Source organism: Phaenicophaeus curvirostris, chromosome 1, assembly GCF_032191515.1.
Source record: "Phaenicophaeus curvirostris isolate KB17595 chromosome 1, BPBGC_Pcur_1.0, whole genome shotgun sequence".
Classification (NCBI taxonomy): Eukaryota; Metazoa; Chordata; class Aves; order Cuculiformes; family Cuculidae; genus Phaenicophaeus; species Phaenicophaeus curvirostris.
In genome coordinates this window covers 455,504-467,719 of record NC_091392.1, presented here as the reverse complement: position 1 = coordinate 467,719, position 12,216 = coordinate 455,504, and the positions used below count along the sequence as shown (strand labels likewise).

Here is a 12,216-nt window from a genome sequence, read left to right as displayed (position 1 = left end):
GGTTCCAGCGACACGAGGGAGATGAATATCTGAGAGCTGGTGTCCAGCAGAGCACCAGCCCACACGCTGCCCGTAGCGCCCACGCCGCCCGCAGAGCCCGTGGCCCCAAGCTGATGTCACAGAGCGGCTGCTTCTGGGGGCAGGGTCCGGGGAACTCGGGGCTGGGGGGGGACATGGGGTGTTACAAGCGGGAGGGGAGGCTGGAGGTGGGGTTGGACACCCCAAAATCCCCTACAAAACGCTCTGCTGGGGTGGTGTGTGTGGTTCCGAGCTCTGCCTGCCCAGAGCATCCCTCTGCCCCACAGCCAGGAGAGAACCTGCCCGAGAGTCCCACAAACACCTCCCCAACCACGTTCCGTTGGCTCCAGCACTCTAGGAGAACCTTTCTGGGCAGGGAACACAGCTCTGGCAGCTGCTGGCAGAGAGCAGGAGCAGATCCCTGGGGCTTACGGAGCCCCCAGCACCCTCTGAATCCTCTTTTCTTCTCCGCAGGGGGACAGCGGGGGTCCTCTGGTCTGCCAAGATCCCTCTACTGACCACTTCTGGCTGGTGGGGGTGACCAGCTTTGGGACAGGCTGTGCCCGAGCCCATCGTCCCGGGGTCTACACCGCCACGCAGCATTTCCGCGAGTGGATCCTGGGGGTGATGACGCACTACTCAGCTCGAGCGGCAGCTGCATCAGAACGCGCTTGGAGCCACTTTCCGACCACGACAAACCCTGCGGAGATAACCCCAGCGATGGAGCCGAGCGCTTTCAGCGCCTGCCCGATTCCAATCAACAAGCTGGTGGACTTCTTCACTGAGGTGAAGGAGCTCCTGCCGGTCCTGACAGGTCGAAGGACCTGAGAACAGGGGGAAGAGGACGCAGGGCAGGCTGAATGATGCCACCACCACGTTGTGCTGGGCCGCTGGCTGCTGCTCCACAGGCAGCCTTGAGGTCCCAGACCTGCTTGGTCCTGCCCTCCCACCTCAAGCTCCCCATCCAAGCCTATGGTGGCTGGTTGTGTTTTGTTAGGATGTTGTTTCTAGTCTGTTCTCTGGGTAGGAATAAATAGTTTTCACAGCAAACTCTGCTTCAGCCTCATTCTGTCTCCTGGGCGAGGCAAGGTCTCCATCCTGGTCGCTGCACACGGTGAGAAGGGCACGAAGGGGAAGACTCACTCCAAAGGGTGACCCCGTGCCTGGTTGGACAAGAGGGAGAGAAGAAGGGAATGGTGGTTCCAGGGGCTGGAGGTCTTCAGAGAATCACAGGACGGTTTGGGTTGGAAGGGACCTCAATGACCCCAATGAAGGCCAGGTTGGATGGAGCTTTGAGCACTCTGATCCAGTGGGAGGTGTCCCTGCCCACGGCAGGAGGGTTGGAACTGGCTGGGCTTTGAGGTCCCTTCCAACCCAAACCATTCCATGACTCTGTGATTTACAGGATTCCACTTTAATGAGTGAAGGAGTGAATTATTTGTTAAGAGGTGTGCAGGCTTGAGCTTCCAGATCTGACAAGTGCTATGGTTATTTACAATATCCTGCTTATCTGACACAGTTTGGGGAAGAACACGCGTAACTGAAAGGTAGAAAAACTGCCCTGTAGCAACAGTTTCCATCCCTCCATCCCTCTACTCCTCCCATACCTCCAGCCCTTCGCAGGGCTCTTCTTCATGGAGTAGGAATAAACTTCTGCTGTTGTACCCTGACGAAAATCACAGCTTGGTTCTTCTGTGGCTGCAGGACCCTTCTGACTGTCCTTGCACAGGGAAATACAGCAATCCACCCGACCAGATCTGGTGCTGGAATAGAGGAGGATCTGCAGGAGACGGCTTGTCTTCTCCACAGAGCTAGGCTGCTCTAAGCAGATCTGGGAATCACCTTCAGGTTCACTCTCCAAAACCAAAGCAGCTCTAATTCCTGTTGGTCTGGGGTCCAGTTCTGGTGCTGGTGAAGCCTTGTGACACCTCTGGGGCCCTGAGAGCATCTCAGCTGCTTCCAGACAGAGCCTGCCCTCTCCTCCTGGGGACGTGGCTGCACAATCAGCTGTGTCCTTGTGTCTCTCCACCCAAGCCAGGATGGCAGCAGGAAGCTCCCACACCTTGTATGAGCTTTGACGTTGTCCAGCACCCTCTTGTAGAGAGCAATGAGGTCTCCCCTCAGCCTCCTCTTCTCCAGGCTCAACACCCCCAGGGCCCTCAGGCTTCTTCTCCAGCCCCTTCCCCAGCTCCGTTGCTCTTCTCTGCACTCGCTCCAGAGCCTCAACATCCTTCTGGTGGGGAGGGGCCCAGCACTGACCCCAGGATTCGAGGAGCGGTCTCCCCAGGGCTGAGGCCAGAGGGACAAGAACCTCCCTTGCCCTGCTGGCCACGCCGGCTCTGCTCCAAGCCAAGATGCCCTTGGCCTTCTTGGCCCCCTGGGCCCCTGCTGCCTCCTGTTCAACCAACCCCCCCAGGTCTTTCTCCTCCAGGCACTTTCCAGCCAGCCTTCTCCTAGGCTGGAGCTGCCCAGGGTTGTTGTGTCCCAAGGGCAGGACCCGCCCTTTGGCCTCGTTAACCCTCATCCCGTTGGTCTCAGCCCATGGATCCAGCCTGTTCAGATCCCTTTGGAGCCTCCCGACCCTCCAGCAGATCCAGATTCCACCCAGCTCAGTGTCATCTCCAAACTTGCTAAGGATGCACTTGATGCCCTCATCCAGGTCATTGATAAGACATTGACCAGGGCTGGACCCAGCACTGAGCCCTGGGGACACCACTTGTCACTGGCCTCCAGCTGGAGTTAACTCCATCTCCCACCACTCTCCGGGCCCTCCAGCCAACCAGTTTTCCACCCAGGAGCTCGTTCTCCTGTTCAGGCCAGAGGGGACAATTTCTGAAGCAGAACGCTGGGAGAAACTGTGTCCAAGGCTTTCCTGAAGTCCAGGAAGATCCATCCCCAGCCTTTCCCTCATCCCTTCGAGCTCTCTCCCCATTCCTGCTGGATGCCCCCCAGCTCCTCACCTGGTCGTGGGAGTAGGGCACCCCAAGGAAGTGCTCGAAGCCCTAGTGGGTTGGGACAAAAGAGAAAGAAAGGGGTGATGAGGCAAAGGGATGAGACAAAGCAAGAGAAAAGGGAAGGATGTGAGAGGATGGATAATGATTTTGGTGTTTTATAACATGGTTTTTCAAATAGTGTTTTTCCAGGCACTGTTCTGTCTTGAGTGAAGCATGTTCCGTGCTGAACAGACGTGTTTTTTCCTCTAATCAGCTCTATTTGCAGATTTTCCCCTATCTCAAGCAGAGACAGAGAGCTGGAGTCAGCTCCGAATTAACAAGAGATTGCGCTGTTGTGAAATTCAGAACAACATTGAAACGAATCCTTGGAAAGTAATAGAGTATGCACAAGATTTCGAGGAAAATTGATATGTAGGCATGTACATGGGAAATATATTCTGTAACCAGCATTTCTCTCACTGAACACGACTGATGGGGATCGCCTGCCCTGATAAAAAAAAACCCAAACCAAGTCCTAGAGGGTTTATTCGTCAGTATTTTCGGTGTCAGGAGGACGAGGGCAGAGAGAGGGGATGGTGAAGGGAGACGGTGGGGATGAAGGCAGCCAGGAGGGCAGCCGTGGGCACAAAGGGGGGTGAAAGCAGCACAGGGGTCGTGGGAAAGTGGGGTGGGATGAAGGCAGATGGGGGGGTCGGGGAATGAAGCGAGAGAGGGGAGACATGAAGCTAGGGGGCAAGAGAGTGAGAAAGAGGGTAGCAGAGGGAGTGAGGTGAGGGCAGAGGTGGGGAGAGAGAGAGAGGGGGGTTCATGAGCTTCAACAAGGCCAAGGGCAACATCCTACACCTGAGTTGGGGCTGTTGACGGGAGCATGGAACCAAAATGCAGAGATCAATGTGATCAGCGAGTGTTCACTTTATTGAGCTTAGCTGTTTCTTTATAAACCCTTTTCGGTTACACAACTGGGTGCCCACCAGGGTATCTACAGTGTATTATTGGTTAAAGGTAGCTCTCCATAAGGCTATTACTAATCTATTATTGGCTAAACTACTGCACATGCTAAGAAACCAAGTTATACTGAACTTAAATACGTTGACAGTTCTCTTCAATTGTTTTTCTTTCAGCCGGTGCTTGTTCCCACAGAAGTAGCCACTACATTCCTCCCAGCTGGCCCCTGTTTATCTTTCGGCTCTCTGTTTCAAGGCCGTGTTAGAGTTGTTCAGTATTAAACAATCTCACAGCATCCAGGCCTTGTTCTGTGTAAAATGTTCCAACAATTCCCCCTTTTTGTTTTTTGATGACTAAAGCGTTCAGGTGAAACATATTATCGACTTGACGTTGTAGACACTGTAACACACAGGATAATTGTCAAAGCAATTAACACCATTAAAAATAAAATTCCTCCTTTGACCAACAGTTCTCATACCCATCCTGTTATCCACCCATTCTTTCAAGAACTGATCAGCCAGGGACATCCTTTAACTACCACCCATAGGATTAAGAGCATCCATAATGTTAACATCCTCCTCATTCTTGTTGACTGTTTTCGTGGCTGGGGCTTAACAGTTGTCATACAGCAACGTGGGCTTGATCCACCTCGCAGGTGCCCAAACTGGTCCTGCATCTCTTAAAACACAAACACAACCTCGTCCCCACGTTAGTAGCTTATACAGACCTGCCCATTGCCCATAATAACTGTTTTTCAATAGCACTTTCACATTGTCTTATATTTGCTCTGATTTTGACGACATGGTTTGTACATGCTTCAACTTTAGCACAATTTGATCATCTCCTGCTAATTGCAAAAAATTCATTACATATTGCACATTCATCAATGTATTTAGCAGTGTCTCTCCTGATTCTCACCCCCCACCTTTTTTCCTGCCGGGACGGGAGGAACCAAGCGGTCAAATCAAAATGATAAAGCAAGGTCAACTTTATTCAAAAGAAGTTAGGTTATATACTTTCCTTATACTCGACTACATCATCGTATTACAATTTCATTGGTTAGTAACAGCATGCAAATACATGTCAACCAACACCCCCAGGTCCCTCTCCTCCAGGCAGCTTTCTAGCCAGACTTCTCCTAGTCTGTAGCACTGCATAGGGTTGTTGTGCCCCAAGTGCAGGACCCGGCATTTGGCCTTGTTAAACCTCATGCCATTGGAGGTTTACGAGTTAGTAAAGCCACCCTCCAATGGTCCTTTTACGTTCCATGCTATTGTGTGATGTGCAGACGATTGGAGCACTACTGCGATGGTGCTGATCACGTCTATCTCGGTGCTGCCTCTGGTTCTTGCTCTGAGGTGAGAGCTGCTGCTTGCTCTGAGGTGAGAGCTGCTGCTCGCTGCGGAGGCGTCTGTGTTGGTACGTGCCTCTGAACCATGCTTTGCTCCTGGTTTTCTGACAATACTGTCCCGTTCTTATCCCATTTTGACTTACACCAACTGGTAAAATGTTTGTGCTTTCCACACCGAGGGCAGATTTTAGGCCCTCTCTCCTGGCGGTGCGTGTGGCAGTCTCTTTTAAAATGTCTCTCCTTGCCGTGTCTCTAACAAAACGTATTTCTGTCCCAGATTACAGTCAGGGCAGCAGCTACCAGCTGTGCTTGATAGGTAAGTGATCCCAGCTCTTGTTGTAGGAGTTTGCAGACTGCACCACATCTTTCTACATTCATCATTAGGATTTTTTGTCACAGATTGCAAAATTAAGGCTTCTGTAACTGCTCAGTTGTCTACCTGCTTGTCGAGCACACCCTTTGATGTATCTATAAACACCACAGAAAGGTCATGCCTGTTTCAACTTTCCAACATCCAGTATCTTTATAAGTGTTTATAACTGTCTTGATTCTTGAACTGGTACCAACGTTGTTTAATTGAGCCATTTCTTCTTGTATCTATTAACAGGCCCTTCTGTAACGCTGAAACTGTCTGGGTTTCGCGGCGGCAGTGGTGGTGAGCGGCTCCCCCCTCAGCCCAGGGCAGAGGCCCGCTCTGCGGGAGCTGGAGGGGTGGGGGGGGTGGGGGAGCGGCCCTTGCCCGGGCGGCTTGGTTCTCTTTTTACAGTTTTTGGAATCTCCTTTATCGCTTCATCACTAATTAGTTCCCAGCGCTGACTGCCGTGCCGCACACAGATCAAAGCTTGCAATCTTTCAACTTCTCCCTGCTACTGTGCCTCCCCCCTGGCTTGAGCCCGTTGGTCTGAGGGACAGTGAGGGGGGGGATCGGGCTCCTTGTCGGTGTCTATCGGACCCTCTTGGAGAGGATAGGTTGGAGGATTTTCACCACTGCCTCTTCATTATCTTTAAAAAGAGTGGAACCCATTCCTCCCGCGACCGCCGCTACTTGCCTGTAGCGGATCTTTGACTCCGGAGTCTTCTTTATTTGGACGCGCGTCTTACTCCAATCTTCAGAAATGCCGGAAAGCCATCAGCAATGCCGGAAAATCATCAGCAGTGCCGGAAAATCTTCAGCAGTGCCGGAAAAATCTTCAGCACCGGGTCAGTGCCGGAAAGTTTTCGGCCGGTCCTTCCACCCTCTACCGTGTCTTCAGTCGTTCAGAGCAACTTCGGCAAGCAATCTGAGGGTCCCTGTTCGGGCGCCACTCGTTGACAGGAGCATGGAACCAAAACGCAGAGATCAATGTGATCAGCGAGTGTTCACTTTATTGAGCTTAGCTGTTTCTTTATAAACCCTTTTCGGTTACGCAACTGGGTGCCCACCAGGGTATCTACAGTGTATTATTGGTTAAAGGTAGCTGTCCATAAGGCTGTTACTAATCTATTATTGGCTAAACTACTGCACATGCTAAGAAACCAAGTTATACTGAACTTAAATACGTTGACAGTTCTCTTCAATTGTTTTTCTTTCAGCCGGTGCTGGTTCCCACAGAAGTAGCCACTACATTCCTCCCAGCTGGCCCCTGTTTATCTTTCGGCTCTCTGTTTCAAGGCCTTGTTAGAGTTGTTCAGTATTAAACAATGTCACAGCATCCAGGCCTTGTTCTGTGTAAAATGTTCCAACACGGGGCAATCTGCATTTTCAATCCAGACTGGGGAATGAGGAGATTGGGAGTAGCCGTGAGGAGAAGGACTTGGGGTGATGGGGGACGAGAAGCTCCACAGGAGCCACAATGTGCGCTCACAGCCCAGAATCCTCCTGGGCTGCATCCAGAGAACGTGGCCAGCAGGGAGGGAGGGGATTGTCCCCTCTGCTCTTCTCTGGGAGACCTCAGCTGGAGGGTTGGGGCCAGGGCTGGAATCCTCAGCAGGAGAAGGAGATGGAGCTGTTGGAATGGGCCCAGAGGAGGCTCCAAGGATGATGCGAGGGCTGGAGAACCTCCCGTATGAGGACAGGCTGAGAGAGTTGGGGTGGTTCAGCCTGGAGAAGAGAAGGCTCCGGGGAGACCTTAGAGCAACCTCCCAGTCACTGTTGGATAGAAGCACTCTCCGATGCATTTTGTAACCTTCAAAGGTCTCTTTTTATCTAGTTTAGAGTTTGCAATTTCCCCCCTCAAGGCTGTTTGAGCAACCAGATCCAGCTTTGAGCAACAGAGCAGCCTGATCCAGTGGGAGGAGTCCCTGCCCATGGCAGAGGGGTTGGAACTGGATGATCTTTAAGGTCCCTTCATCCCAAACCATTCTGTGATTCCATGGTATGAACTGAAAGGCTTTCCCAGCCTGCACCATTCCGGGATCCCCTATCCAGCACGGCCCCTGCTGAGGCTGTTGCGTGGTGGACTGCAAACCCAGCCATTCCCTACAGAATAGTTTGGGTTGGAAGAGACCTTAAAGATCATGCTGTTCCAACTTCCTGAAATGGGCAGGAACACCTGCCACTGGATCTGGGGCTCAGAGCCCCATCCAACCTGGCCTTGAAGACCTCCAGGGATGGGGCAGCGACACCTTCCCTGGGAAACCTGTTCCAGGGCCTCCCCACCCTCATCATGAAGAAATTCCTCCTCCTGTCCAGTCTAACTCTGCCCCTCTCCAGTTTATCCCCACTGCCCCTCGTCCTATCCACAAAAGCCTTTGTGAACAGTCCCTCCCCAGCTTTCTTGGAGCCCCTGCAGGTACTGGAAGGTCTCTCTAAGGTCTCCTTGGAGCCTTCTCTTCTCCAGGCTGAACAAGCCCAACTCTCTCAGCCTGTCGTCGTACAAGAGGTTCTCCAGCCCTCGCATCATCCTTGGAGCCTCCTCTGGACTCGTTCCAATAGCTCCATCTGCTTCTTCTGGTCAGGATTCCAGAAGTGGACCCAACCCTGCAGCTGAGGCCTCACCAGAGAGAAATAGAGGGGCAGAATCCCCTCCCTCCCTGCTGGCCACGCTCTTTGGATGCAGCAGGAGAGCTCAGAGCCAGCTGCTGGTGCCTGATCCCAGGCTGCTCACACACACCACCCCTCAGAGCATTTTGTAGGGGATTTTGGGGTGTCCAACCCCACCTCCTGCCTCCCCTCCCACTTGGAACACCCCATGTCCCCCCCCAGCCCCGAGTTCCCCAGACCCAGCCCTCAGAAGCAGCCGCTCTGTGACATCAGCTTGGGGCCACGGGCTCTGCGGGCGGCGTGGGCGCTACGGGCAGCGTGTCGACTGGTGCTCTGCTGGACACCAGCTCTCGGATCTTCATCTCCCTCGTGTCACTGGCACCATGAAGATGCTCCTCGCCTTCCTCCTGCTGGCCCTGTGCCAGCCGGCGCAGGCATCGTGGGAGACCTGCGAGTGAGTGGCACAGGGTGTTGGGCACAACAACCCCAGGGAACGCTCCGGGCGTGGGGAAAAGCGGAGGAAAAGGACCTGGGGTGCTGGTCAGCAGCAGCAGAACAGGAACCAGCAGGGGCCCAGGTGGCCAAAAAGGCCAATAGCCTCCTGGCTTGGACCAGCCGTGGTGTGGCCAGGGGGAGCAGGGAAGGGATTGTCCTCTTGGCTCAGCGCTGGGGAGGCTGCACCTCAAATCCTGGGTTCAGGTTTGGGCTCCTCGCTCTAAGAAAGACCTTGAGGGGCTGGAGTTTGTCCAGAGAAGGGAACGGAGCTGGGGAAGGGGCTGGAGAACAGGGGTTCTGGGAGCGGCTGAGGGACCTGGGGCTGTTTAGTCTGGAGAAGAGGAGGCTTAAGAGGAGACCTCATCGCTCTCTGCAGCTCCCAGAAAGGAGGTTGTGCTGAGGCGAGTTGTTGTGTTCTCCCCAGGGACAAGCAACAGAACAAGAGGGAAGGGACTCAGGTTGTGCCAGAGGAGCCTTAGATGGATACTAGGAAAAAATTCTTTACTGAAAGAGCGATGAAGCCCTGGCAGAGGGTGCGGTGGAGTCTCCATCCCTGGAGGTGTTAGGAAAACGTGTTGGGGTGACACATAGGGACGTGGCTTAGTAGGCAGAGCTGGTGTTGTGTGGATGGTTGAACTGGATGATCTTCGAGTTCTTTCCCAACCTCAACGATTCTGTGCCCTTCCCAGAGAGCCTGTGCTGCCACCCTTGGGGTTTCCCTGCTGGCTCTGGGCAGGCAGAGCTCGGAACCACACACACCACCCCAGCAGAGTGTTTTGTAGGGGATTTTGGGGTGTCCAACCCCACCTCCTGCCTCCCCTCCCACTTGGAACACCCCATGTCCCCCCCTAGTCCCGAGTTCCCCGGACCCAGCCCCCAGAAGCAGCCACTCTGTGACATCAGCTTGGGGCCACGGGCTCTGCGGGCAGCGTGGGCGCTACGGGCAGTGTGTAGGCTGGTGCTCTGCTGGACACCAGCTCTCAGATCTTCATCTCCCTCGTGTCGCTAGAACCATGAAGGTTCTCTTAGTCCTCATCTTCCTGGCCTTGTTCTGGCCAGCACAGGGCTCCTGGGACACCTGCGAGTGAGTGGAACAGGCTGGGAGGGAGCTTGGGCAACACTGCTGGACTTCACTGGAGGATGCTCGCTTCCCAACAGCTTCACCAACCCCATGTGGTTCCTTCTCCAACCCCATGTTGTTCCTTCTCCACCTCCATGTGGTTCCCTCTCCAGCTCCATCTTGTTCTTTCTCCAACTCCATGTAGTTCCTTCTCCAATCCCATATGGTTCCTTCTCCAGCTCCATGTGGTTCCTTCTCCAGTCCCATATCGTTCCTTCTCCATTCCCATGTGGTTCTTTCTCCAACCCCATGTGGTTCCTGCTATTCTTCTCCATTTCCCAGGCTGCTAAGGGCTCCCTAAGAGCTAAAGCAGAGACAGAGGTGGACACCTGGGTGCCCCACAGGGTTCCTTGGCTCCGTGCTCCACACAGCGATGCCGGATGGGGAGGGAAGGTGCCTGCCCTTCAGCTCCAAGTCTCAAGCAGGACAGTAACGAGTTTCTGGTTTCCACAGGACCTGTGGACTCCGTCCCTTGGCTTACGGCACCGGGCGAGTGGTTGGAGGCAAAAATGCACAGCTGGGTTCCTGGCCATGGATTGTGAGCGTCCAGCAGGTGTTCAAGACGCACTTGGCCCCCGTGTGCGGAGGGACCATCATCCACCCCCAGTGGGTGCTGACAGCCGCCCACTGCTTCGTCAATACCCAGTAAGGAGGAGCAGGGGACAGGGAGATCCCTCAAACCCTGGCAGACGCCCTTTTTCTGCATCCAGAAAAAGGCTGGGCTTGTGTCACTGCATTCCCGATGCCTCCATCTCCATGATTCTTCTCCTTCGGGCGCGTTGGGGCAGTCGCACCCTCCCTAGATGCTCTCCTCTCCCACTTGGGAAGCAGGAGGCAGGGAAGCTGCAGCGCGTGGCTCCTCTCCCTCTCACTTCTCTCTCCATCCACCTTCCAGGCACGTCCCAGCGTGGCGCGTGGTGGCCGGAACCACCTCGTTGACTCGCCCGGGTCCCGAGGAACAAGTGCGCTATGTCAGGCGGATCATCATCCACGAAGACTATTACAACATCACTCAGAGGAACGACATCGCCCTGATGGAGCTCTACGAGCCCTTCCACTGCGGCCTCTACGTGCAGCTCGCCTGCGTCCCCGACTTCTCCCTGCAGCTCTGGCAGCTGAGGAGCTGCTACGTCAGCGGCTGGGGGGTCACCACGGCCAGATGTGAGTTCCCATGACGTATTTGTATCCTGGGAGGTGGTGGAGTTCCCTCCCCTGGAGGAGTTTAAGGGACGGGTGGACGAGGTGCTGAGGGACATGGGTTAGTGATTGATGGGAATGGTTGGACTCGATGATCCGATGGGTCTTTTCCAACCTGGTGATTCTATGATCTGCGTCCGGGGAGGTGGGAATGAGGTGCCAACCAGAGCAGGGTGGAAGGGGAACACCACAGCGATGCCGCTGCCGATGCAAAGCCAAGCCCTGGGGAAGAGAGGAGGAGAACTGGTGGCATCTGCTGGGGATTCATTCCTGTCTTGTCCCCACAGCTTCTGGAGCACTGCCGGTGCTGCAGGAGGCCCGCGTCCACCTCATCGACACCCAAGTCTGTAACAGCAGCGGGTGGTACAGGGGCGCCGTCCACCCCCACAACCTGTGTGCGGGCTACGCGCAGGGCGGCATCGACACCTGCCAGGTAGGAGGGTGATCCCAGTCCCTAGCAAGTCCCCCTCCCACCACGGGGTCCCCATCGCTCCGGGGGTCTCCTCCTCATCTCCAGCTGCTGCTCCATGCTCAGCGTCCAGTTGTCCCACAGCACGGTGACTCTGCAAAAAAAGCTCATCCCATGTTCTCAGCATGCAGGGACCAACCCTGGAACATCCCTCTGCCCCACAGCCAGGAGAGAACCTGCCTGAGAGTCCCACAAACACCTCCCCAACCACGTTCCGTTGGCTCCAGCACTCTAGGAGAACCTTTCTGGGCAGGGAACACAGCTCTGGCAACTGCTGGCAGAGAGCAGGAGCAGATCCCTGGGGCTTACGGAGCCCCCAGCACCCTCTGAATCCTCTTTTCTTCTCCGCAGGGGGACAGCGGGGGTCCTCTGGTCTGCCAAGATCCCTCTACTGACCACTTCTGGCTGGTGGGGGTGACCAGCTTTGGGACAGGCTGTGCCCGAGCCCATCGTCCCGGGGTCTACACCGCCACGCAGCATTTCCGTGACTGGATCCTGGGGGTGATGACGCGCTACTCGGCTCCAGTGGCACCTGCATCGGAACGCACTTGGAGCCACTTTCCGACCACAACAAACCCTGTGGAGATAACCCCAGCGACGGAGCCGAGCGCTTTCAGCGCCTGCCCGATTCCAATCAACAAGCTGGTGGACTTATTCACTAAGGTGAAGGAGCTCCTGCAGGTCCTGACCGGTGGAAGGACCTGA

General features: G+C 54.8%; 1 protein-coding gene across 1 annotated transcript; it reads left to right on the top strand.

Moving 5' to 3' along the window:
* The first annotated feature begins 8,613 nt into the window (after positions 1–8,613).
* LOC138716788 (acrosin-like) lies at positions 8,614–12,216 on the top strand. The gene is made up of 5 exons (XM_069849966.1): positions 8,614–8,684; positions 10,299–10,490; positions 10,741–11,006; positions 11,330–11,475; positions 11,863–12,216. Exons 1-5 carry the CDS (start codon positions 8,614–8,616, stop codon positions 12,214–12,216), a joined length of 1,029 nt encoding a protein of 342 aa, XP_069706067.1.

Excerpts from the sequence above, each read along its gene's own strand:
- LOC138716788 (XM_069849966.1), top strand. The coding sequence starts at position 8,614 with ATGAAGATGCTCCTCGCCTTCCTCCTGCTGGCCCTGTGCCAGCCGGCG. Across the intron at positions 8,685-10,298 it reads GCATCGTGGGAGACCTGCGA|GACCTGTGGACTCCGTCCCT; the intron begins GTGAGTGGCACA and ends TGGTTTCCACAG. Across the intron at positions 11,476-11,862 it reads GCGGCATCGACACCTGCCAG|GGGGACAGCGGGGGTCCTCT; the intron begins GTAGGAGGGTGA and ends TCTTCTCCGCAG.